At 43.8% G+C, this 24,928-nt stretch overlaps 1 protein-coding gene across 1 annotated transcript in view; it reads right to left on the minus strand.

The window, feature by feature from the left end:
• pcdh11 (protocadherin 11) overlaps positions 1 to 24,928 on the minus strand; it is a 128,668-nt gene that overhangs the window by 39,360 nt on the left and 64,380 nt on the right. The window contains exons 4-5 of the mRNA XM_076046338.1: positions 18,881 to 18,916; positions 9,622 to 9,820 (exon numbers count right to left, since the gene is read on the minus strand). Coding sequence (XP_075902453.1) covers positions 9,622 to 9,820; positions 18,881 to 18,916 — 235 coding nt within the window. The remainder of the gene's footprint in view (positions 1 to 9,621; positions 9,821 to 18,880; positions 18,917 to 24,928) is intronic.

Raw genomic sequence — 24,928 nt, forward strand, 5'->3', positions numbered from 1 at the left:
ATTAAAGGCTGAGGCTGTGTGTGAAAACATAACCTCTGTGATGCTGTGGTCTGCTCAGCCTTCAGGAGACATATTGATGCACAGTTATTTTGGTCAATAAGTCCTTCTGAGCAGAGGCCATCCTTATCCTTGAGACCGGGTGCATGTGAAAAATGAGGAAGGGAAGAGAGCGTGCATTTTAATCTGTCTCTGGCACTACGTCTTGGAGGGCGGGCGAGGAGATGAGAGCAGGAGAAGGTGATCTTTGGAGAGGCAGAGGCGCATTTTTTAACCCCGTGTCAGCCTCAGAAACGCTCTTGTTAGCAATAAACCACAATATTGGTTAGCGGGGGAAAGACGGTGTGGTTTCAAGCCGCAGTGTATCAGCTTTGGAGATGGAGTGAGTGTGCAGCCTTCATGGCCAGCTTAACAGGGAAACATGAAATCTTACATTCAGGGGGGCATTTTCTATGTAAAGACGTCGAACAAGACAGGTTTCAAACGTGACTGTGCACATTTCAGAAAATGTTAATCGGATTTCTGGCAATTAAACCAGACTTCCAAAACACTGTTCAGGTGCGTCAATTGGCTGCAGCTCTGCCGGTGGGCAAGGAGCAGTTAAATTGCAGGCAAAAAATGCTAATGCTAACACAGGCTCTCCAACTAAAAATGGAGTGGGATTTCTGTAAAAAGCTATCTATAACAAATGGTCTTGAATAAAACATTAGCACATCTATATTTTATGGCTTCCCATGTTTTCCTCTCGCTTCTGACGGGAGTGAAAGTCTCTGCCCTTTCAGGCGGGTATAACCTCGCCTCATCGTGCTGAAAGGACAGCGGGATTCTTGGGAAACGTTGGGAAGGTTTTGGCCAGAGCTGGTGAGGGGATTTATTACAAAGTTTGGCCCGGTCACGAATCGAAAGCTCTGACTTTTGGACTGGTTAACTAGCTGCTTGATTTTTTTGCTACATTTACTCTAAAAGGATTGGATGCACATTTGTGCCAGGGTAGATTCACCAACATGTCAAACCTCTTTGGATTCCATTAAAAAGCTTGACTTTATTTTTTAAGTGTGTGTGTGTTTTTTTTCTTTCTTTTTTGCTTTTAATGTTTGGCATTTGAAGCTACCCAGATCATATCAGCTTGATGGGATCAAGGAGCAGGCCTCTCTGGAGCCACGCGTTTCAGAGGGTTTGATATGCAACTCGAGCCATATTCTAGTTTGGAAATCACAGAGCCAGTCGATTGGAACAAAACGAATCTCTCGCCGGGGCCTGTGAGCCTCTGTCCTTGTTTGAAGTCTCAGTCGCCATCCGTGCAGACTTCGGAATACATTGTCCTGAGACACAATCACACTTGGCAGCTATTGATCCTTTCCCAAACCAAGACACAAGACTTGCTGAACATGTTAACAACTTCTGAGCGGGTAATTTAATTGCACATATCTTTTCGAGTCTTTCAAGCAGCGGTTTCGGGAGAGCTACACAGGGTAGATATAGCTTAAACCTCTTCTGTTTGTTTGCAGAGGAAAATAAAACAAAGATATTTTACAAGTGGTCATAATGTGAAAACTTCTCCTGGCTGTTGTTTTGTTTTGTTTTGCATCAGTTATGTGTGGCTAGCTTGTGACTGAAGCTCAGGGGAGTTCTGGTTTACATTTGTGGCTTTCTGCACTTTCCAGAAAGCTTGTGCTGAAACACATTTGTTCTGGAAATCAACCACTTGTGATGTCATTGCTTCTCACAGGTTTGTGACAACGTCACCAGTCAGGTGTTCGGCTGCACAGCTGCCTTGTCAACCTCTAAATGTGGAAAATGTGGAAGGTCAAAAAAAGCACTGCAGTTTTTCTCAGGAGAGCTATACATTCATTGAATGGAGCAAAGAAGCAAGCATTAGCTGCAGGAGTTCGGACCAAGAAAATTGGTACAACATAGGACCTTTAGAAGGGATAACTATAACTAGACTCTTTCTAGACATCATGTATTGATAGCTGAAATAGAATAGCACTAGTCAGAATATGAACTTAAAATTAAAGTATACACTCCTATTGTGATTTAAGGGACATCGGTTTCTCTCCAATCAGACTCTGCATCTCTGGTTTAATTTGAGTGTGTTGACTACAAAGACTGTGTTTAGATTCTGCTTCCTCTGGGCATGACACATAAGCACTTCTAATGCCACGAAATACTCCACAGTAAAGGCCAAGGCGCTGTTCTCCTAAGAATTACTATCTTTTTCTATTGCACTTTGGGTGACTATCCTAGAAAGCGTACAATCCCTTCATAGAAGACATTGGCACGCAGGAAAAGACGGAGTCTAATACTCTGCAAAAGGAGGTTTCTAACATGACACTTTTCAGTCGTTTGAAGGAGGGCGAGGAGAGATTTCTGCAAGCTGAGTTGACTCCTCCAGATCAATAGCTCGTCTCCGTCAGAGGCAACTGGTGTGGCATTTGAACCAGATAAAACACGGGTTCCCCTCCTCTTCACCTCTGAAAACTGAGCACTTCCATAAAATCCCAATCGGTATAGAAGGAGACGAGTCTGTCTAAATCCCACATCTGACTCAGCTACAGACCCTCGGCAGTCAAAAAAGAAGAAAACTGAAAAAAAAAAAAAATTAAATCATCTTAAAAGGGAAAGGTCCAATCTATTTAGGTTAATACTTACAGTGCTTCATTTGGCTCAGTTGCAGGCCCACTGGGGGCAGCTGTGGAAAGTTCTGGGAGCCAGGAGGCACAAAGGCTGTTATTTATTTATATGATCGAGAGAATATAGCGCCGAGCAAACTGGTGCAAATTATGTGAGGAAATAAAAAGAAGCAGAGTTTCGAGACACGTCGATGGTGAGATGAACGCAAGAGCAGGAATGCGCCAGCATTACCAATTCATGTGCGACATGAATTAAATATACACGCTGCAGCTGGAATATCTACTTGACACTATGTAAGGTTATGACGTGGGATGAATGATGAATGTCTCCTGTCATCTTCCAGTTAACCGCGGGCAATGTATCCTTAAAGCCGGGCACCCTCATTCCTAATTACTGTAGCGAAGTTGCTAATTTGTCACCAGCTGATGATAAGATGGGTTGGCAGAAGTGAAAGGTTGCGCCGGCAGGCCTTAAGTGCGCAGGATGTGAGGATCGGGCACAATTCTATCAAAGCCAGATGCCCGCTCGGCCAACTTTGCAGGGTCGGGAGCAGGACATCAAGGCCACCAGCGGCCCAGTTCATCATCTCTGCGCCGCGGTCAGTCAATTATCCACATCGTGCTCCGACGTCGGACTCTTAACTCTGCGAAAGGCAGGTCCGCTCCTCTCCGGCATGTCAGTGCAGTCTTTCCCTCCGGTCGCTGGTGACATTGTAGCGCTAATTACGGCTAATTGTTCTACGCTGAATGGATTTAGTCACATGGCAAATGATACGCCATTGGTCAGTGTCACAATGTTTCCACAGAAAAATTCAACGGGGACTGGAAATTTGCACAAATGAATGTAATTAAGAAGCACATTCATTACTCCTAATTGCATATGAGAACCCTCAAAGTGAAACCGAGATTGGGCTCATATGAATAATCAATGTGGCCAACTGTACCGAGCGCCGTGGTGTGGCGGCGTCACATAGTGAGGTGCGACTGTGTCGGCTTGACTGACAAAAAAGCAACGTTGCTTGCTGCACCAAGACTCGTCGGAATGGCCAGTTTCAGTGAAAACAATGTGTTTTAAATGAGTTTTCAGCTGAATTTAGCTCCACTTGTCAACGAACCTGGAATAGATTGAAAATCCAGCATGTTAGATGTAGCTGCATATAACACTCAGCACTGACGATTGAGTCCTGAACAAACTCTCAAAACTCAAGAGCCATCTTGCTGACCTGTGACTCATGATTCCTCGTCTCTCTATTAACTCGTTCACTGACTCGTCCCCTGGCAATTTGTGATTCATTTAGAAGAAGAGAGGATTTGTTTTGCCCACAGCTATTTTATTTTAATGCTGCTCTGTTAGTATTGTATTCTCCCACTGCTGTTGTGGTTAAGCCTTTTTAGATTGATTTTGTATTCATAAAGAGGTTTAATTTTGAGGGGAGAGGGTTAAGTTTGCACAACTGCATTTCATCACATTTTTATTGTAATATTGGACCGTTGGAATCACATTTATTTTAATCTTGCACAGTTGGATTTATATATGCATTTATTGTATTTTGTATGATTGTAAAACAATCGTCTCCTTTTTAAGATGTGTTCATCTGTTCACTCTTCAGTGTAAGGTCAAAGAACAAGAGCTGTCATGGGCCGTATCAACTAATGTTTGTTGAAATATAGAGGTTTGTGTACTGGCAACTAATTGGGTACCGATTTGCAGTGCATACCAGAATTACACTTTTTAGAAAGCAAAGTATGTATCAATATAGTTTGGTTAAAATTAAAGAAAATATTTACTTCCTGTACTGTTTCAATGGAAAACCCAGTAGACTGGCACATGGTTTTTCTTTAACTCCTGTCACGCAGTTGAACAGGATGCAACTGGGTTCAGTTGTGTGAAGGACTGACTACAACAACTTCAGTATGATACGATATATATATGTTTCTCCTTTACACGCCTGCTCATGGAAGCCATGTGTTCCTGGGCAGAGTCTGTCTAGACAGTCAAAAATCTGACCATGGAATTTGCTGCAGACTAAAGATATGTGATGTGTTCAACAGACTGGAAGGCTAGTCGCCTTTTTTGGAATTTAGAGGGAAAAAAACAGTGGGTAATAAGTAGAAAACTCAACTGCGATGTGATTTTGAATATTTTGGATCAACAAAAAAAAAAAGAAATCAAAGAGTTTGGAATCTGCCCTTCTTACAAAAAGCATGAACCTAGCAAGCCTTTAATCAGATTATTTGACTGGCGAGGGGGATTATAAAATGTAGTGTAAGAGCCTTGGACACAGAGAGGAACCCATAAAATACAATGCAAAAAAAACAGAAAAAGGAAAAAAAAAAAAAAAGAAAAATAACTGCAAATATTATGTCATACCACAACAACACCATTTTAGATCTGCAATTTAAAAAAGCAAGACATTTAAGAGAGAATGAGCCTGGTTTTGCTATTTGCCGTGCCGCACGTATAAAACTATAATCTTATTATACTTGCAGTGTTTAAAAAGAACTGGCTTATCTTAATACTAGATTTAGATCTTAGACAGACAAGGTGTAAGCCGGTCATTTGAAAGCCATATGCCACAGATTAAAATCCCGCCCTATACTGTACAGCCTCTCCTTCATGTTGCCTTCAGCGGGCAGCCTGTAACTGGGCAAAAACGGCAGGGTCATAAATCCCTCGACTGCAACAAGAGGAGGGAGAAATAAGTATTTTACAAATCACCCAGGGAACAAAATTGTGTATTGTTTGAGAAATGCGCAGGATTTAGACTCGGGGATTTGCCCCCGCTCGTCTACTCTGTGTCTGGCTGCTTGTGCCGTCTGTGACGTGATGACCGCCATCATTCAGTAAAAGCCTTTCAGGACGTCATTACAACACAACAGGAACTTAGCAGGACAAGCTGTGCCAAACGGTGGGAAATTGAATAGAAAACGTGTAGCTGGACTTCTTCCAATTTTAAAAGGTCCCGCATTATACTACCCAGCTTTAGATGTTTTGTTTTTACCCTGGAAGAATGAATGAATAAATGTGAATTGGGAACTCTACATTGGCCATAGAAGTAAATGAAGTATGAGTGTTTTTGTTTTTTGTTTTTTTTGTGTGTGTGTGTGTTGTGTTGTGTTTTAGCCGCACAATAAACTGCTGACTTGTCCAGGGGGTGTCACCCTGCTTTCAACTGATGACAGCTGGGACAGGCCATAAAAATTGGATGAAAATGAAAATGTATATCCTGGTAGCATATTTAGCACCCTGTTTACATCCTACTGCAAAGGTGCTTTTGGAAGGACTGGCTGATTTCCAGTGATTATAAGACAGGCTTTCTAAAAGTACCGTTAAAAAAAAGCCCTTTTCAAGCTCCATTAATGTTTTTTTATTATTATTATTATTTTTTTTTTAAATTCAACAGTTAAGAGGGTGAAGAATAAAATAACGGTGATGGGTCATGATTGTGCTTGTCTAAATATTGATTGTATAAATTGAGTATTCAAACAAACAAACAAACAAACAAAAAAGTCCTTCAAATGATTGCGGGACATGTCAGTCACTTGCCAAGCCCGGAAGGTGAAGCTTTGCAAGCGGGACGTCACTTCAGGAGCGAATGTCAAGTGGGAGAGTGGTGCGCGTCTCTCTTATTCATGGGGAGAGGAGCGTCGTATTTCATTACGCATTCGTCTTTTTGATGCTTTGATGAAGTGTTGAAATCTGGCCAAAAGGGACAGGTACAATTCATCACGGCTAATTGTTCTGGATGCGTACTTGTGTCAGCCATCTGTCAGATGTACGAGGGTTGGACCTAAAAACACACATGCTAATCATGCAAATTCGAGGGCTTTTTATCTATTTGCGACAACAGTGAAGCGGAGAAGGAGGAGGTGGAGCAGGAGCAGGAGGAAGAAACATCAAAAAAAAAAAAAGAAAAAAAAAACTTTGGCAGGACGCACGACAAAAGGAGGTGACAGCGCAAGACGGATGGCGGGCTGCGGAAGTGAGCCTGGAGGGGGAGGCAAAAGCCCATAAAATGAGCAGCCGTCGAGCTCATAAATAATAGAAACATAAAATGCCGTGTGAACTTTATTTCAAGAGTGGGTGGTCTAATAAAGACGCGGGTTAAAAGAGGAGTCGAGGAAACTCGTTGGCACGGCCGGGCACACAGCTCGCCGTTGGCGCTGCGACTATTGAGAGATGCGAGTTGACATCCTGGTTCGAGTGGAAGCGGCTTTTCAAAACAATGGCGCGCTTTGCTCGCAAACGTTTCCATGTCCCCATCTCGCGGCTGTTTTTCTTCCTCCTCTCTCCTCTTTCTTTCCACTCCCCTAAAACTCGTCCTTGTTCTTCCTGCTTTACAAATTGAGACGGGCCCCCGATAAGAGATTTGGCTGCCGCCGCCGCGCCGGCCTGCTGCTCATTGATAAAACGATATCTAATCCATCTGGGGCGGCCCACCCTGCTCTGTCACTGCGGCGCTCATCTCCGAGATGGTCAATATGCACGGGAGCCATCTTTTTTTTTTTTTTTTTTTTTTTTTTTTTTAAACCGAGTCACAGAGTTTATCTGCAGACTTCCTGAAAGGCGGAGGGCGGGAAGCAGATGAGTCGTCGGCAAATGATATGAGGGAGCGTCGGCGCGAGTCTCTGTCAAGTCAGCAGCTGGTGGAAGAAAAAGTAAAGTAAAGTTCTGCGCTTTCACACTGACGGAGCCGTTGGGGAGGAGGTGGATTTTTAATCAAATTATACAAATTTTATTCATTGGCTCCCTGGATTACCTTTGCGAAATGAAAAAGGCTCGATCAAAATGAACGTGAAGTCTACATATTTATTTGTTGTGTTGGCAGGGAGGGACACGTTACATGTGTGTAAGACACAATCGTGGTTCTTCAGGTGGGCGGTTAACAAACACGCCGAGGTCCCTGATACCGTCGTGTTTGTTTTCACACTAATGGATTCGCGTTGCAAATTTAAAACTTGTGTGATGTGAACGACGCCAGTTGCTGACGTGGCCAGATAATAAAAAGTCACTTTTTTATTTTACATTAAGCTTCAATATGTACATTGTCAGCTGCTCGGTTGATAATTCCCACTGATTTTTAGCAATTTACCTGCGCAAACACACATTTTTTTTCCCCAACCCTGCATTAGCATGGCCCACTGACCAAAAAACTAATGTACTTAAACAAATATTACCCCAGGGGGAGAAATGGCGGGTAATAAGTGCACTATTTGACTGAGTTTATGAAGTATGGGATGTTTGTGTCGCTGAATATTAATGAGACGATGAGCTATCGCTTCCGTGCGTGAATGAATCAAACAAATGGATGGCCGCTGTCGCCGTGGCGAATACATTAAAGGAAACAGCTGGGCAGGGAGGAGGTTTGATCACGAGATGAATGTGTGGGGACGCAAGATTATTCACGTGCCTGGTGTGTTGATGAAAGGATATATGAGCGTGGGCGTGTGTGTGTGCAGATCAGCTGGTGAGGTCCAAATATATATTTTTTTAAATTATTTTCTGTACCTCGCGGTACCCTGCCATCAAAAATAGAACAATCACAAGAGGGACGGACAACCTGGTATGTAAATGAACAGGAGGCCTTCGCCAGCCCGTCAGCCGTCGTGTCCGGAGCCTAACAAACGCATTCACAATCGCACTTACATCGACACCCGGTCCCGGACCTGTCAGCGCAGCTGCTAGGGGGAGGAGGCCTCGGAGGGGGACTGTTGTCTCACTTACAGCTCTGACACAGTGGCTGTATGGTATGTAGGAGTATGCAAAGCAATGCGTTTCTGGCCCGTGGATGTTTGTCTTTTTTTTAAATTTTATTTTATTATTTTTTTTTTTTCCAAGGGACTGTTGTTCTACTGTGAGAGATGCAGACAAGAGGAGCTGCGAAGAGCTGTACCAGCCAGAGCACCGACCCCGGCTCAAGCGTCCGATGCGGGTCTACTCTCTAAAATACAAATATGAAAATAAATAAATAAAATGAAAATAAGTCAAATCTGGCGCTGCTTGTCTGCTACAAAAATCAAAGTTGAAGTGGAGGGGTCGGTATGTGACAAGGGTACGCTGATAGGAGAGACGCGCCCGCATGCAAGTTAAAGTGCAGCGGAAACATCATTGACATGCTGCTGATGTACAAGACGGAGGTTCAAGACTAGAAAAAAAAAAAAAAACAACAACCCAGGGACCTCTGCGGTGTGTCTTCGGCAAACCATACATTCCACTCAGCCACTTATTTCAGTGATGATCATCAGCTTCATTCTCTTGTAAATGCACGATGATGGGATTTGTGCATCACCAGCGCTCGACAGGCGCTGTTGGGCACCAAGCCATGCAGTGACAGCTGTCTCATGGATCATTTGAATACATTTTAGCTGCAGAGTTTTCCACTACAGAGGTAAAAAACGCACACAGCAGCGTCGGACAAGACTAAGAAAAAAAAAAAAAATCATTGGCAACAATAAGTGTGCAAGTTCCATTCTTTATGTTTTTTTGTTTTTTTCCGCCCCTGTGCTCATGATTAAATGCTTGTTTGGAATACAGCCAATTTAATTGCATATTTCCGATACGGGTGGGAGCGATTTCGCTCTTAAATCTCCGACACGAGGGACAATAGATGCGCAGTACGCCGAGCACTTTTTATTCCGGGACAGCAGCACCTCGGCACGGTTGTCCTACTTTGAGACGTACTTGAGGAATGGACATCTAAAAACGCAAGGTGCAATAAAAGAGAGGGGAAGAAAAAAAAGAAAGAAGCAAAACTTTGGTGCAACGGACTAGAAGACACATCTGCGAGGCTGCGTCCTCTCCGTGACAGTAACGAATGCGATCCCAGCTAATGACTGTGACTGTCTGAAAAAGCCCACAGATGGCCGCCCCCTTTTCTGTATTCCGGAAAGTCAGCCACAAAATCAACTAAATTCCCCCCAAAAAAATGCAGATTACTACATTTGCCTGCTGTCAAAAAAAGAAAAGAAAAAAACTGAAAGTGAAACTCACTGGATTCGGGGTCTGAGTTTCCATCTCCCTCGGTGCGGCTGTTCGGGGATGTTTGTTCGTAGTACTCCTCCTGGGGGAAGCTGAGGGGAAGAGGTTGGCTGGTGCTAGCCGTACTGCTGGGCTCGGGGTCTCCCAGCCCGCTGTCGCTGCAGCTCTCCTGGGAACCGTCGGGAAGATGGAAAGTCACGCGGCGCTGGGTCTGGAGCACAGCAACAAACAAGGAAAGTTTAGTCAGGAAGTCCTGAATGCGATTTGAGAAGAAGGCCGGCCAATGGCGAATAAATAGATGGATGGTTGGTGGGGGGGGGGAATGCAAGAGTGACAAAGAAAACTGAGCTGTAGGTGTCGGAGAATTTCTTGCTTCGAATGAGGAGAAAGCGAGAAGACGCCAGCAAACTTTGTTTCTTTGTCCGCTGGAACTTTAAGTTAACTTGGAGTAAAACAATAACAAAAACAGAGCATTTTTTTCTGGCAACACCACTGAAAGAAATATAACTTCCACATTACCCCCAACCCCTTGGAGAGTTTTGATTCACCTCCAATACAAGAGAGCTGAAAAGGGTTTTTCTCTCGCTGCAGCAGTGCTCACGGTGAGACGTCAGGAGGGGCAGGAACAAGGACAGTCCTCTTGAAGTGACAAAATACTGTGGAATTGTACAGCTCTTAATGCTTGGAGCGGCCCACGACCAAAACCTCTTTCACCTGGATTGTGTTACGGTGAGAACAGAATCTCAGCGGGCATCTTGAAAAGCGAGACACGGAGCGAGGAAAATCCTTGCGCGAAGCCTCACTGACTCACTAAACCGTTGTAATCATCGATTGAGAGTTTGACTCTTGGCCTTAATTGCTGATACCTCGTCTTTGTTTTCCCCTCTCCTTAAAAACACTGACTCACTGAATTATTTAAAAGCCCACCTTTGAAAAGTTTTGTCGTTCCGGCTAAAATATTCTGTAGCTGTGAACCATGTAAGGTTGAAAAAAAGACTCTCAGATATTCACCGCAGCGCCGTGGAATAAAAAGGATTAGCGTCAACACGGACGCTATAATGATGCTCATTTATGTGTGGACTAGCGCCGTGAGATGGCATTTACTCTAATTGCATCAGGACTGATTGTTTTGTTCCCAGAGCTGCTTCCTCTTTACCTTCTTTATTTCGGAAAAATATGCCAAAAAAAAACAAAAAACGGTGCCCTTTCCCAAGGAGACTAATTCAAACCGTGACCTCAAACCCTCCCGAAATCTGTTTTGTTTCTAGACTATAATGAATTACTTATCAGATAATAAACTGACACAAGATCTATAATTGGGACTTGCGTGCCCTAATAAATTGGATGTGTACGACTTTTGATGGTCCCTCTTCTCGCTCAGTTTAAGAGGTCCCATTTCATGCAAATTCCGCCCTCCCCACTGTCTCCGGCCTGTCAGAGACCTTCCCAGAAAGGAGAAAAGTCCATCCTTTACTTCACAAGCCTGTTTTTAAACTCGCCGCTCTGTGAAACGACCCTGTGTGATGTCACACATTGCACTATTATTCCCACCAGGTTAGTGACAACACCTACAGCCAGGTTTCTGCACCTCACTCAGAGTATGCATCGTGCTCGCCTTGCTTTTGTTGCCTTCTAAATGTTAAAGCTACACCTGAGCAACAGTTTAAGCAGGAAGTATGAAGCAAGGATTATTAAAGCAAGGCTGTGAACAAACAAATGGCTAAATAAAGATCTGAAAATCTATTTTGTGGGACCTTGTACTTTAAAAAAAAATATATATTAATTTACTCACTTATCTGTATGTACCGCTGTATGGTGTGACCATTGTTTGTAAATCTAACATATAGAGGGCGAGGGCAAACCGGGCCCCTGGTGCTAATGGAAGAAATACTTCCAAAAAAAGTAAAAAAAAAAAAAAAAAAAACAGAGGAAGGGCAAGAAAAAGACCTGCGGAGGAGGTTGACCAAGCTAAATCCACACAATTAGTATCCTGAAAGCACGACTGAGTGCTTTTCAACACCGCAAATGTTGGAAACGGCTAGCTAAATGTTCTATTTACTTGACTCATCCAGATCCCAAGGCCACACATCAGTGTGAGAGCGTTAGCGGTAGTGTGCGCCGGTGGGGAGGAAAAAACATAGAAAAATAAGGAGAAAATCAGAGGAGAAGGGAGCTTGCAGTCAGCGAGAACACACGCACGGACGCACACAAACATACACACACATACACACACACACACTCAACCTCCTGCATTTGAGTGTGATAGAAAAGCTGTCTTCCGGTGTGGCATCTGTAAAAGACGTATGAAGCAGGAGAAGCTGAAGAGCCGTCTCTGCTCTAATTCTTCCACCACGTACGATTATGCGATGCTGTCAATATGCAATGATTACACAATGCTCTTCTCCAAACTAATCCTGTTTTTTCCCCCCTCCGCGCACGTTTTCTGCATCTCCTGCTGCCATAAAGAACTCCACTTCCACGCACAGATACCTCCCTCCAAACCCCACAAAAAAAAAAAAACTGTTTTATTCAACCTGGACGAAACAAATAGCTCACTGGCTAATCCACACACACTTCTTCTGCCTGCCGTGTTTGCCCACGTTGTGTTTTTTTTTCCACTAGCCTAAATATCTGCTTGTTCTGAAACACTGTTGGCAGCCTCTTTATTTTTTTATTTTCCCACTTGCAGAGGGGAATGTGCACATGAGCATAGTCCAGGTTCCAGCAGCAAACGAAAGGGAAAAAAAAAGAGGAAGAGCCCACTTATAATGTGGCTGGCAGCTCTACAGATACCCCGCCTCCTCTCCACATGACTCTAATTATTGAGAACTTGCTCCAACAATGGCAGCCAGAATCTATTACAACAAACAGCTGTCCATGACAATTAGGACCCAGTCATTTCACATGAGGGATTGCATTCTGTTTTTTTTTTTTTTTGCTTTTTCATCCGAATGATGTTTATATAAGCCTGCTCAATTTGCTGCCAGACTCTAAGAAGTAGAAGAGGAGGGTGGGGTGGGGGCTGGGGGGAGGGTGGGGGGGGAGACTAATTTGATTTGAAAACGCACTCGCGGCAAAAGTTGTTTGGAGCTCTGGCAATTAATCACAAATTCCGGCCCCATTAATTAGCCGCTGGATGGGAAACGCCGGCATTTTGGTAATGGCGAGTGTGAAAAGACGCACGTGAGGCGCGGCGAAAACCCAGCGACGGCGCGGGAGTCAAGGTGAGTGTTTTGCTAGGCATTATCGCTCATTTAAAGACGCTGCCAGCAATCCGTAAAGCAAAGACAAGCTGCCGTAAGAGATATCAAGACCAAACAAAGCCCGTTCAGCCAGATAAAACACTGCCTTGAGAAGTATGTACACAGAGATAAAATGAACAGGAGAGATGCGCGCCAAGTCCCGCCATGAAACGAGCCAGCCAATCTAAATCGCTCCCTCTGGTAACGGCCCAGGCAACGTGCAGATCGAGCCGGAATTGTGGGTTTACTGGATGTTTTTTTTTTTCCCTCTCTCTCTCCCTCTCCCTTTTTTCCTTTTTCTTTTATTCACTTTTATTTGGGCAGAGGCAGCAGGCGAGCTGCTGAAAAACACTGTCCTTCTAGTTGTTCTGTTTACCCCCCCCCCCATCCTCCCTCCTCCACGCGCCTCCCATCCCTTTTGCACCTCACACTCTCTTGAAAATAGCAGTGAGGGAAGGACTTGGCTGACAAGCGCCTCGTTCTGAGTGACAAACAGGAACCACTTAGGAGTGAATCACAGTGAGATTGACTGTGACTTTAAGGATCGGCCTGTGGGCAAACCTACACCTGGATACACGGGTCCATCTGCAGCAGGATGGCAATTTTTATGTCCGGCAACTACAACAGAAAAAGGACAGAACAACAACAAAAACAACAACAACAAAAGGAGGGGGTGTGGAGAAGGGCTCTGTGATTTCGAAACATCCACTTTCATTTTTTCTCCTTGCATTTCCACTCCGTCTGTACATACCGTTCCACCAATGTCTATTAAGCGAGAGGCTTCATCGCGACTGCGTGTGAGATGATGAATTAGCGGGAACATGGAAGGAGGAGGTGATTCTAGCGCGATGACTGGGCGATTTCTGCTAATCAGATGCACTTTTACAAATGTCTTCTGTCCCTTGTTGAGTCACCCGACGAGCTGAGACGTGATCCTTCACAGTGTCCGTTAGTTCCCCCCACCCCCTCACTGAGAGAGAGAAGGACACTGAGGACTGAGTAGTTTGACGGCCTGTCATAAAAGTACACCGACAATTCTCATTTCTCCTATTTGTCAATTGTTCTGATGATGACATGTCGTGTCTTGAGTGTTGACTCTTACAGATTTTGGAGGCATGTTGTGTTTTTCCTTTGTTGGATTGCACTGTGGGCTGCACTGTGGGCAATTATTTTTTGTCAGTGAACCTCAATAGCAGTTAAGTGGGCAAGAAAATATCAGAGCTTACATTAAAAAAAGAATACTAGATTGGTGAACACTGCTGGAGCTGAAGCCTTAAAGTCATAATTTTACAGATTTCTACCCTTGAATGTCTTTATTTTTTTGGTATGTTTCGTGGGCCTCATGATGAAATGCAGTTCTTCTTTGTTGTTGTTCTTCCAGTAAACTGAATAGGAGTCAGACCTCCACACCTCTGTGCCCTTTCTGGCTTTTGGAAACAATGTTACACAGTGTGTTTTTCCACCTTCTCTGTGGCCTCTGGTTTTGGATTGCAGGTGAACAATTTATTGCATCTGTGACCTCATGTCGTGTTGAATCGAGTGTTTTTGCATGAAATACAAGTCGCCCTTATCAGACAAGGTGCGGTTGGGAACATTCTGGTAATGCATACCATTTCTGGGAAAAAAAAACAAAAAAAAGTATATATTACAGTAAGCATGCGCTGCACAAATACCCTACAGTGAGATACAACTACAAGAACATGACGGCTGGGACCGAACAGAGAGCGCTGCGCTGCCAACGAGGGAAGCCTGGCAAGCCAAACAAACATTTCATTAAGTGTAAAACAACAAGTTTAAATTTTAAGAGCTTCATTAGTTGATTGCTGGCTCACATCGCAGCTACTAGTGTGCAAATGCAAGTGGGCAGTAAATCTGAACAACATGCACGCTGCTGTTCAAGGCCCATAATTTATTTTGCCAATGTTCAGCATTTGCTTTGTATCTGGGTCTGATGTGGAATCCAATCAGGATGTGTTTTACAGGACTAGAAGCCATCCGGGCCAATAGAAGCCATGTGTCTTGTGTGGGGCCAATCTTTCAGGCAGGTGTCTACTTTGCCTACGTCACTTGATACATCCCTCTGATTGTCGAGACCTGGCGTGGGCAAACTTTTTGACCTGTGGGCCATAATGACAGAGGGGCCGGACCAGGAGCAGGTGGATGGAGTATTTTGGTGACCCACCTCGGAGGAGAAAATATTACATATTTGTAAACGTGCTTTAATGTCTATTGAAAATTAACACAAGCGTTTCAACAAAATACGTGTCTTGGAAGCCCCACAGTATTTAGCTCTTCATTGAAATTACTTTTAAATCACTAAAATAATTTATGAAATACAGCTATTTTAATACTTACTTACTATTAATATCATTTCTTCAAGTTCAGCAGGTCGAATTAAAAAGTTTAATTGGCTGCATAGGCCCCCGAGCCATAGTTTGCCCACACCTGGTCTAGCCTATCCATCCAACGGCTTGAAGTTGCAACTTCTGCTCTATGAAATACAATTTGTCTCCGTCCACTTGCAAAAAGGACTTTTGTAAAACAAAAGCCAAATGTACTGTAGTGGCAAATTCCATTTTGGGTGCAGTATTGGGTCTTGAGGTTAAAGGTGTGCCTGAATGGCCTCAAAACCAGTGCTGTGTATGGAAATGCAATCAACAAACAGCGGTGGAAAAAAAAAAGCTGCATTGTTGCTGCACGGCTGGATTTTAACATTTGGCTTGCTTGATCTAAATAATTTATGAGAGCGAGAAAAAAGAAAATGGAAAGGGAATCAATGAACTAAGTAAAGTTAGGAAAGTGTTAGCATTATCCTACTTTGTGGCTGCAGACGCATCCCACCGTCCTGATATCCAGTATGACGGCACTCCCTCCTGTTTTCCTCTTCAACTCAGGCTATGCAAAATTTCTCTCCAATCATAAAAGACTTTGTCTCCCTCTCATCTTAATAATCTCGGCAACAGCCACGCGGCGTCGACATGGGTGTTCTGGCGCTGGCCAGAATCCACGACACACACACAGGCCGATTTTTGGCTGTGCCGCAGCAACATCCTGGCTCAGCTCCTGGATCTCCTCAGCGGAGGACGGACACGCTGATGGGATGGCGCGGCACCTGAGGCCCCAGTGTTTTTGTTCTGGCTGGAACGCGCCGGGGCCCCCCACACGTAGACATACATACACACAGACACACACACATATACACACTGGGTGGCCCCCAGAGAGTTTGGAATGACTCGTTTCACGGTCCGCCACATCATCTCGACAGCCGCTGAGGAGGCGGTGGCCGCTCGCCACAAGGCGATCCGCTGAATGAGAACCCAGGAAGACCTATTGGAAGTGTCCTGTGGGTGTGCAGGGCTGGCAGGACGGCGGGGCCTTTTCATGGAAGCAGCTGGAGGAATTGACACCAGCCATGTCTGAATTAATGCCGCCACACACCTCTGACGGCCGGCGCTTCGGGCAACGGCGAAACTGTTGCAATCCATTTTCCTGCAGGCCATTTGTGACCAGCAGGCCAGTTTCTTTGGCTTACTGGGACTGGGACTGTTCGTGATGCAAGAGCAGCACACCCTGGTATAAGATTGGATGAATATATGGTACTTTTTTTTTTTTTCATATATGTATTTTTTTTTTTAGCTACTATTCTCTGGTACCTAACTGGGTTTGGCTACAACCATTTGAGGATTAGCAGCGCGTTCCGCCCTCGGTAGCATTTGCCTTGTGGTGCTACAGCTCTGCGGGATGAGCCCGAGGAGGAAACTGCGCGAGGTGGATTGGCCAACAGTCAGTGGTGCTTCCTGGCGTGACCAGCTGTCGACAGAGGTGCTTGCTCGCTTTAAAAGGAAGCGCCCCGTGTCAGTGACTATGGGCAAGTAAGGGAGGGAAAATGACAATAAATTCATTTTTTTTTTATCTCAAGATGCTTTACGGAACCGTTTTGCTCACATAAATATTGTTTATATTGTTATAAGTGCATTTGATGTGTTACTCTCCCTATTTTCTGAAGACATGATAACAAAACATTCAATAGAAGATGCAGTCGATGGCCAAGACTGTGGGACAGCAGCCCACCCGGTATCCCACTGACACAAATCTTTGTAGGACACTTTTAGGGATTTTAATGAGTTTAAAAGACTATAAATTATTTATTTTATTTTTTTATTGAGCTTCTCCAGCAGAGAAAAGAGCCAGTATCTTCTCCCTGTATGGCTCTTTGTTCTACCCCCTTCCTTTTATTTGCCGTTTGTTCTTTGAGACAATCCAGAAGCTCTGCCTGACTCTTTCTGTCTCTGTCTTTTCTCTTCCTGCCGTCTTGGCTCCATCTAGCTTTCCTCACCATTCTCATACTCATCGTCTGCTCTCTTGTCACCCTCTGATGCACTTGGCTCTGGTGTGGCCTTAGGGATGGAGGCAATTACCACAGGGTAGGTGGTGGAATGCCTCTGTCCCTGCACCTCCTCCATGGTGACAAACCAGGGTGCAGCAGGGGAACTCAAACTTGCACAGCCTCCCCTCATTCAGGATACCTACATCCACAATCGCCCATTGCAGTGAATTATGTATCTGAGGTTTGTTCAAGTTAATTGAAACATATTTAAATTTTAAATCCACTCCTCCTGCGGTAGCGGCCGAGGCTTCCTTAAGTGTGCGCACGGATGAAACGGGATGGATCTTTTGCAACCTGGGAACCGAGCGGTGCATTTTATAGCCGCTAATGAAAAAGTCTACAAGAAAGGGCGGCATTTTCCCTGCCGCAGGTTGCAGATTTGTAGTAAACTGCAGCTTGTTAGGGATGCGGCCGCTGCGAATTGAGATGAATTCCCCTTTCACATTTACACCTACAACTACCTCCACCACCTACACCTCCCGACAGGGAGAAGTGAATGCAGAAAACAACTCAGTGCATATGAAGAATTTGCCCTTCAGGGTTGGGGATTTTCTTTTTTTATTTTCTTCAATTCAAGCGTATAAATATGAAAACAGCGTAAGGGTCATTTGGCAAATTCTGCAAAATTGGCTACCTTCCCTCAGATCTGTAGGGCAGATGAGTACAACAGATGTGGATTATAAAAGGTTAACGCTACAAATCAATCTTTTAGAAATTAAGATATCTAGCCTCGAGTTAAGCTTTTTAACTTGGCATAATTTTGGCACATTTGTACAACTTTCTACAGATCAACCATGCATCTCTATCACAGAACAGTAGACTACGCTCACTGGAGTCTGAAGCCAAATTTGACTTCTCAGCCAGGATGATAATTCACCTTTAGACTCACCTGCTGGATTCTTTATTTGGAATTCCTTGGTATTAAGTTAATCACCTTGTTATACAACATTAATGTGTTTCAAGTACAGACAGATGTGCTTTAAAAAATCTGAAGAAGGTCAAATTAAATCCACCTTAGAAGTATCTTTTGATTTGTGATCTTTCAAAGAGAGAAATTTGATATAATTTTATAGGGACATTAGGTTTTAAAAGCCAAGATTTAGAACTATATAGAAGGAGTGCTGCATTTCAGTGAAAGCAATCAGATTGTGGAAAAGTCTGAGTGACGAAGCCAAACGGTCTAAATCAAACATCATATTTAGACATGCAATTAAATCCATTATACTAAGCAACTGCATTAACATCGACTGGCATTAGATCACTGAATGTTTTCCCTTTTGCAACTTTGGCCCTTAAGTATAATTTTTGTTAGGCATGTTTTGCTTTCATATGTGTTTATTAATTAATTTTGTTTAAGTGATGCAGAGGCAGAGTGAATATTACAGCTGTTTCACTTAGAGCTGTAATATTTGTGTTAATATCAAACAGATAATACTAAATAAACTATATTTTAAATGCATTTTAAAAAATTCCCCCAAAGCAGATTTTCTCTACAACTACTACTCGTTGCACAACTGATCACTACTTGTAATATAAAATATATTTCGACAAACTAATGAACACCACAATTCCCAGTATTGACTCTTGCTCTGACTGTGTGGAAAGAGACATGCAAGAAAAGGGCAGGCAGTATTAGACTTACATTCATGGACGTTATCTTGCCAAGTTGACAGGCCTCCTGCGAAGACAGAGGAATATTCATTTTACACTCTGATCCAACTGTAACTCTACAGAGACTTTACTATGGAAATGGATTTGGAACACACAGCAAAGTAAATTGCACCAGGAACTTTCCAATCTCCCGCAAGTCAGTCAGAGTTCACAATTGACAATGGGTTTGAGGCTTTTAAGTACTTTTGAGCCGGGAGTGAGATTTGAATGTGTATTGATTTCCCGCCCGCACACAGGTTGTACAGCACATTTTCGGCACCTAAACAGGGCAGCAGAGTACACACTCTGGCCAGGAATGTAAAGAACGGGGCAAACCTGACACGTCGACAAGACGAGCCACACGACTGACACTTTGATAAAGATGTTTTCCTGGCGTGTCAAGGAGGAAAGTGAACAGAATATCAAATGGAGCATCAAAAATTAACAATAAACAGTGACAAGCTTCTAAATTAGGAACAAAAGACACCCGCAAGCCCGCAAAATAGCATCCTCTCTCCGGGGACCAAGATAACTCACAGGGAGATAAGAGTGTTTAATTTTTAATCGGTAATTTTGTTTCCTTTGTACTGCGTATAATAATCTGAATACATGACTTGATTTGCAAAGAAAATAGGGGGAATCTGGCAGCAAGGAGGATCTTAGACAGGAGGGAAGAAGGGAGGAGTAGTGGGGTGGAACGATAAAACAATGGAAAGAAAACAAGAATGTGTCAACAGATTATCCCACCATTATTATTCTGCTGCCGAGGTTGCCGCTGAGCAATAGAGCTGTGCAGCTCGAGCTGTTCATCAACAACGAGCCGGATCTTTATGGGCAACAGCTCAAGTCAATTAATATGTGCAATCTCTGTGATGACTAAATACCTGCCCGAGTCAAACTGTTTAAGAGTGGAGTTTTGCACTTTGCAGGGCGTTTACTCCAACAGAGGTGACACCGTGGCAATTATGTCCTTTGTTGAGTTTAATGCGTTAGTAATTTGTCGTGAGCTCGACAATGATTAAATTGGGCTATTACGCCTGATGAGAGGGATTGTATTTTTCTGTTGCTAATATATATATATATATGTATATATACGCTTTTTTTATGTGAGGCAAAACTTGCGAGGCATAATTGAGTTCTGCTTACCTATTAGACTGGACTAATCAAACTTTATGTCGATAAAGAAAAAAAAAAACTAAGAAATGAAAATTAAAAACTAGTTTTGTGCCAGTCCTTTGACAAAAATTGATTGAGGACGTTTTGAAAACTGACGACCACTGGAAAAGTGCTGGAAGGTCGGCAGTAGTTTTTATTCACATCTACAGAAATGAGAGCGCTGTGTTTATTGATTTAACTTCATCGAGACGTCTTATAAAATACATCTGAGAAGGTACAATGCTCTTTGAGCTTGTACAAGACAAACTTTTAAAACAGTGCAATACAAACTTTCTAAGTCGTAACGATTAAATAATAACCAAATCAAAATATGCAGTGATGCATAATCCAACATTTCTCTGAAGCTTGTAGGCAGTCTGTATGGCTACGTCACATGTCAAAAGCATGGAAATAGAATTATATAAATAGAAAATAACGGTAAAGGTTATATCAGGATCTTTTTTAAGAATGTAATTAAATGCACTGACCGATTGTGTTACACATCGCAGCCGCCAAACATGTGACAGGCCTGCTTAAGCATAGCGCATTTGCATCGACCGATTGGTCACTTAAGGCATGTTTCACTTCGGGCTGCCTTTGGAAGGCCTGTTTCTTCTCCAAGTCATGTTTTATTCAACATCTCGTGACTCCATCTTCAAGTTAGTGACCGTGCCAGCCAATTAAAACACAGGATGCTGTAATGTACATGAGAACAGTGTGAAGGTGACCCGTGGTCGTCTCTGATTGAGATGACGTTCAGAAAAAAAAAAAAAAAAAGTACTTTTAATGCTCGGCTGTTTCTGATCACCACCCCTCCACCTCACCTCCCCCCCGGCGGCGTGTCTCGCAGACTGGCGGTTTTCTAAGCTTCAGCATGTAAAAGCCATGGAAGAGAGTTATGCTGAAGATAAATGCATTTGTTGCTGCACCACATCAAAGTGCAGAGCGCTGTCTTAGTGAGCAAAAGCAGTGGAGCTTGAGCCAAGCCTTTGATCACCCCAGGCACTCTGATCATTAAAATATTGGATAAATAATTGATTATAAACACCAGACCTTATTGTGTTCGGCTCCTATTTCAAAAAGACGCACCCCAATTTGGAGACTCTCTGGCTGCACAGTGAATAAAATGGAAATGGAAGTGGGCAAGACAGAAGACAAAGCAAACATAGTCCAATAGCTGTCAACACAACATATGGCAGTGATTAAATGGGATATTGTCATAGCAGGTAAAGTACACGGACTGCTGCACTCTTGGAGTTACAGTATGAACTGAAGATAGGTTGAAGTGGTTCCACAGACCCTGCCACGCAAAAAAAAAAAAAAAAAAAAAAATTGTCTGTCAAGGATCTGAGCTACTTGTCGCAGCAGGTTGGCATAGAGGTAGAGGGACCTGGCAATAATCAAAAAGGCATCTAGGGAAGGGAGACAGCGAGTGAGAGTGAATTCTCACTGTGCTTAGGTGGTTCATATTACATCTGTGGCAGCCACTGAGACTGTAGCGAGCACCCAGCACGTGGGTTAAATATTGGAGAGTCTCTTCGTTCCACATTGCTTACCAGGGAACAGAAAAAAACTGGTGACTTCTTGTGATGACTGCAGACATCAGTGGGTGATTACTGTTTCTCTCTGAGGTCCCCGTTTTGACTTCCAGAGTTGCCTCTTGTTCAGTCGTTCCTTACAAGGACAAAATTCTCTAATTTTCTGAGTGTTTGGAGAAGCTAAAAACAGGGAGGCCTTCCTCGTGAGGAATATTCTCATGATCACCAAAGCTCTGGGGGTGGGGATTTTCTTTTTCTGTGCAGGGGGAAGGAGAAAAAAAAAATAAAGATGCGAAGAGCTGGTTGGCAACCACTTCTTTTATGACACTTCAAGCTCTAACAGGTGATCAACACGTTTTTTTTTTTTTTTTTAATTAGGTGTGTGATGAGGAAACACTGCAACAAAACGACTGCTTGATCCATCATTTATCAGCCAACTCCTGCCCACGGACGCTGCGAATGGAGGTCAAACTATTCGCTGATGGCTCGCGCAGGTAGCCCTGTCCTCGTGGAACGCCGTTTCTTCTGCCATGAAGGCTGCCGCGCTGTCAAAACAAGTCAGGCCACACCGGTGCGCGAGAGCGGAGAAGTCCTCTGTAGTGAGCATCACCAAAACAGTCTGACTCACATCCCCATGAAAAAGGAAATAAAAAAAATAAAGATTGATTGATCCTAAGGGGGGGGGGGGACACGGTGGCGCAGTGATTAGCGCTGCCGCCTCACAGCAAGAAGGTCGTGGGTTCTCTCCGGGTTCTCCGGCTTCCTCCCACAGTCCAAAAACATGCATGTGAGGTCAATTGAACACTCTAAATTGTCCGTAGGTGTGCATGTGAGTGTGAAAGGTTGTATGTTTCTATGTGGCCCTGCGATGAACTGGCGACTTGTCCAGGGTGTCACCCTGCCTTCGCCCTAAGACAGCTGGGATAGGCTCCAGACCCCCGTGACCCTGAATAGGAATAAGCGGGTATAGAAGATGAATGAATGAATGAATGAATGAATGATCCTAAGGGCCATTTTCTGTAAATCTGAGTAAGAATAAAATGAATAAATAACTAAATAAATCGTCATACGCTAAGTTTCAAAGTGTACAAAAAAAGGCTGAGTCCAAACATCTTGTTTTAGATGGTGAAAATAATTTAAAGAGTGTATGATCTGATAACATCAAGCTACAAAGCCCTAAAACCCTCTGATCCCTCTGGTGTCAGTGCCCCTAAGAGTTTAACACTAATGAGATCTGCAGCTCACATCTTAACAGCCTCCACATACTGTAGTTTAGTTCATGGTATAAATACCTTTGAGTGTGTGTGTGTGTGTGCACAAGGCAAAGCAGAGAGGAAATATGCAGGTATTTGCAGACGCAGTGACTGACTGAATGTTTCCCCGAAACGACTGCGTTTGTCTCACGTAAGTGGGAAAAAGGCGATATCAAGTGTTTGCAGAGGGATGAGCGATTGAAAAAGCTTCTGCCAATCATGTTCGATCCGCCGAATCAGATCCCATGACTGCTGACTGAGGAACCGCAATGCACTCCAGTGTTAGAATAAAGTCTTGCCAAAGGCAGTCAGGAGCGGAGTTCTGCTTAATTATCTTTCAAACAGGACATGTTGTCTGTTAAATGGAACAGGCTCTTATAGCCATCTGTTCCAAGCGAGGGCGAGTGCTGAGATAAAGAAAAACTGGCAGAAACCTCGAGTGGGTCCCGACTTATGTGCTGAAACTATGGTCCCTGCCCAGCTGTAGATCCTGCCTCTCTTGACTCAGATGATCCCAATACTTAATGTGCATCCACAAGAATTTGGACCTCTCAACCTACAACAATCAAGCGGTGAGACGGTGACAGTGACATATGTCTAAGTTGAGCTCATCACTTCCTCCATTTCCAATAGTAGAAAACCAAAGTATCGAAAAAAGAGAATAAAACAAAGGTCAGGCAATGTTGCTGGATCAGGTTTCATAGATTGTTGGAGAACTCACATGCAGCCTGCAATCAAATATCTTTCCTCGTGGATGCAAAACAAGATACGGTGGGGGAAAAGCTGCTATGTTGGCTGTATCGCACACAAGCTGACATACACCCATATCATACAAAACATTCACAGTTGAAAATTTGGCAGCGGCGGCCATCTGCTCACCCACTGAGCCACGAGAGATGTCAGCGTCCCGGGGGGGGGGGGGGGGGGGGGGTTTCAAGTTTTACGTCCTCTGTGTTTACCGACGGATGCGGCGTGCATTAGTGGACCCGTTAAAGCCGCTGCAAACGGAACACCTCCTCATCAAAGGGGGCTAATAAAGTCTTCAATATACTTAAGGCAAGCCTTAGATAAACAGAATCCCCCCCAGTTCCCTTTTTGCGCCGGTGTTCGGCCATCCAAAGTGCATTGACGTACTTATTGACATTCAATAAAGGGAGGCCCTCTCAGCAAAGCCGGCCGGTGTAAATCCTGCGCGCCGCTGCCGAGCAACTTTCCCTTAACACAATTACTGGACTGCAATAATGTCACGGAGTGTTCGAACCAATTTTGATTTACAAGTGGACAACATGTTGCCTTTTCATCAGCTCATTGTTATTAAGTGGTCTCTATGTGTGTGTTCCCCCCCCGGACAATCCCACTTGGTGCCCGGCTCTTACTGAGGTATTGATCCCCCCGCTGTACCGGCCTCTCCTGATTTCATTAGGCTAGCTGCTGTTAATTACTCCACACTCTAACCTTTTGCTGTTTCATTTGGACCGACAAATTGGGTGAATTAAAAGAAGGGAGGTGGGGGGGGGGGGGTAGGTAGAAGGAAAGAAAAGGGAGAGCAGGGAGGGTGAATAATAAAAAAAAAAGCTCCCCAGCCGCCACCCCCTTTATGTCGCGTTCGTGTTAGAATCCCAAGTGGCGTAATAATTAAAAAAGTTCATCAATGTTCTCTTTGCTCATCAAATTATGCAGAAGGAGGCTACTCCAGTAATTATTGCAGAGGATTCGTTTATGAAAAACCATACCAGCCAGATCTAGTGAGGTTATCTGGGGAGTTGGAGAATTTTCTCTCCACTTTTTTTTTTTAACTCTGTAATATGTTTCACAAAATGGTTTGTGCGCACTTGTGTGTGTGTGTGTGTGTGTGTGTGTTTCTTTCGTGAGCAGGTTTGCCATTAGGACACATTTTATTCATTTATGCACATTTATTTACACGGATCATGTACTAACTTCCCAATTTTGTTTTACATGCCGCGCCGCTGACACAAATGTGTCTCTTAGCTGAGGCATTAGAGCACAATATGACACATGGCTACAAAGTTATAATTAGACCTCATTTAATAGCTTATGTCACGCGATTACGCATGCGGCGCATGGCATGTAAAG

This window comes from Nelusetta ayraudi, unplaced genomic scaffold (assembly GCF_046127955.1).
Source record: "Nelusetta ayraudi isolate G7.1 ecotype Tasmania unplaced genomic scaffold, CSIRO-AGI_Nayr_v1 ptg000090l, whole genome shotgun sequence".
Lineage (NCBI taxonomy): Eukaryota > Metazoa > Chordata > Actinopteri > Tetraodontiformes > Monacanthidae > Nelusetta > Nelusetta ayraudi.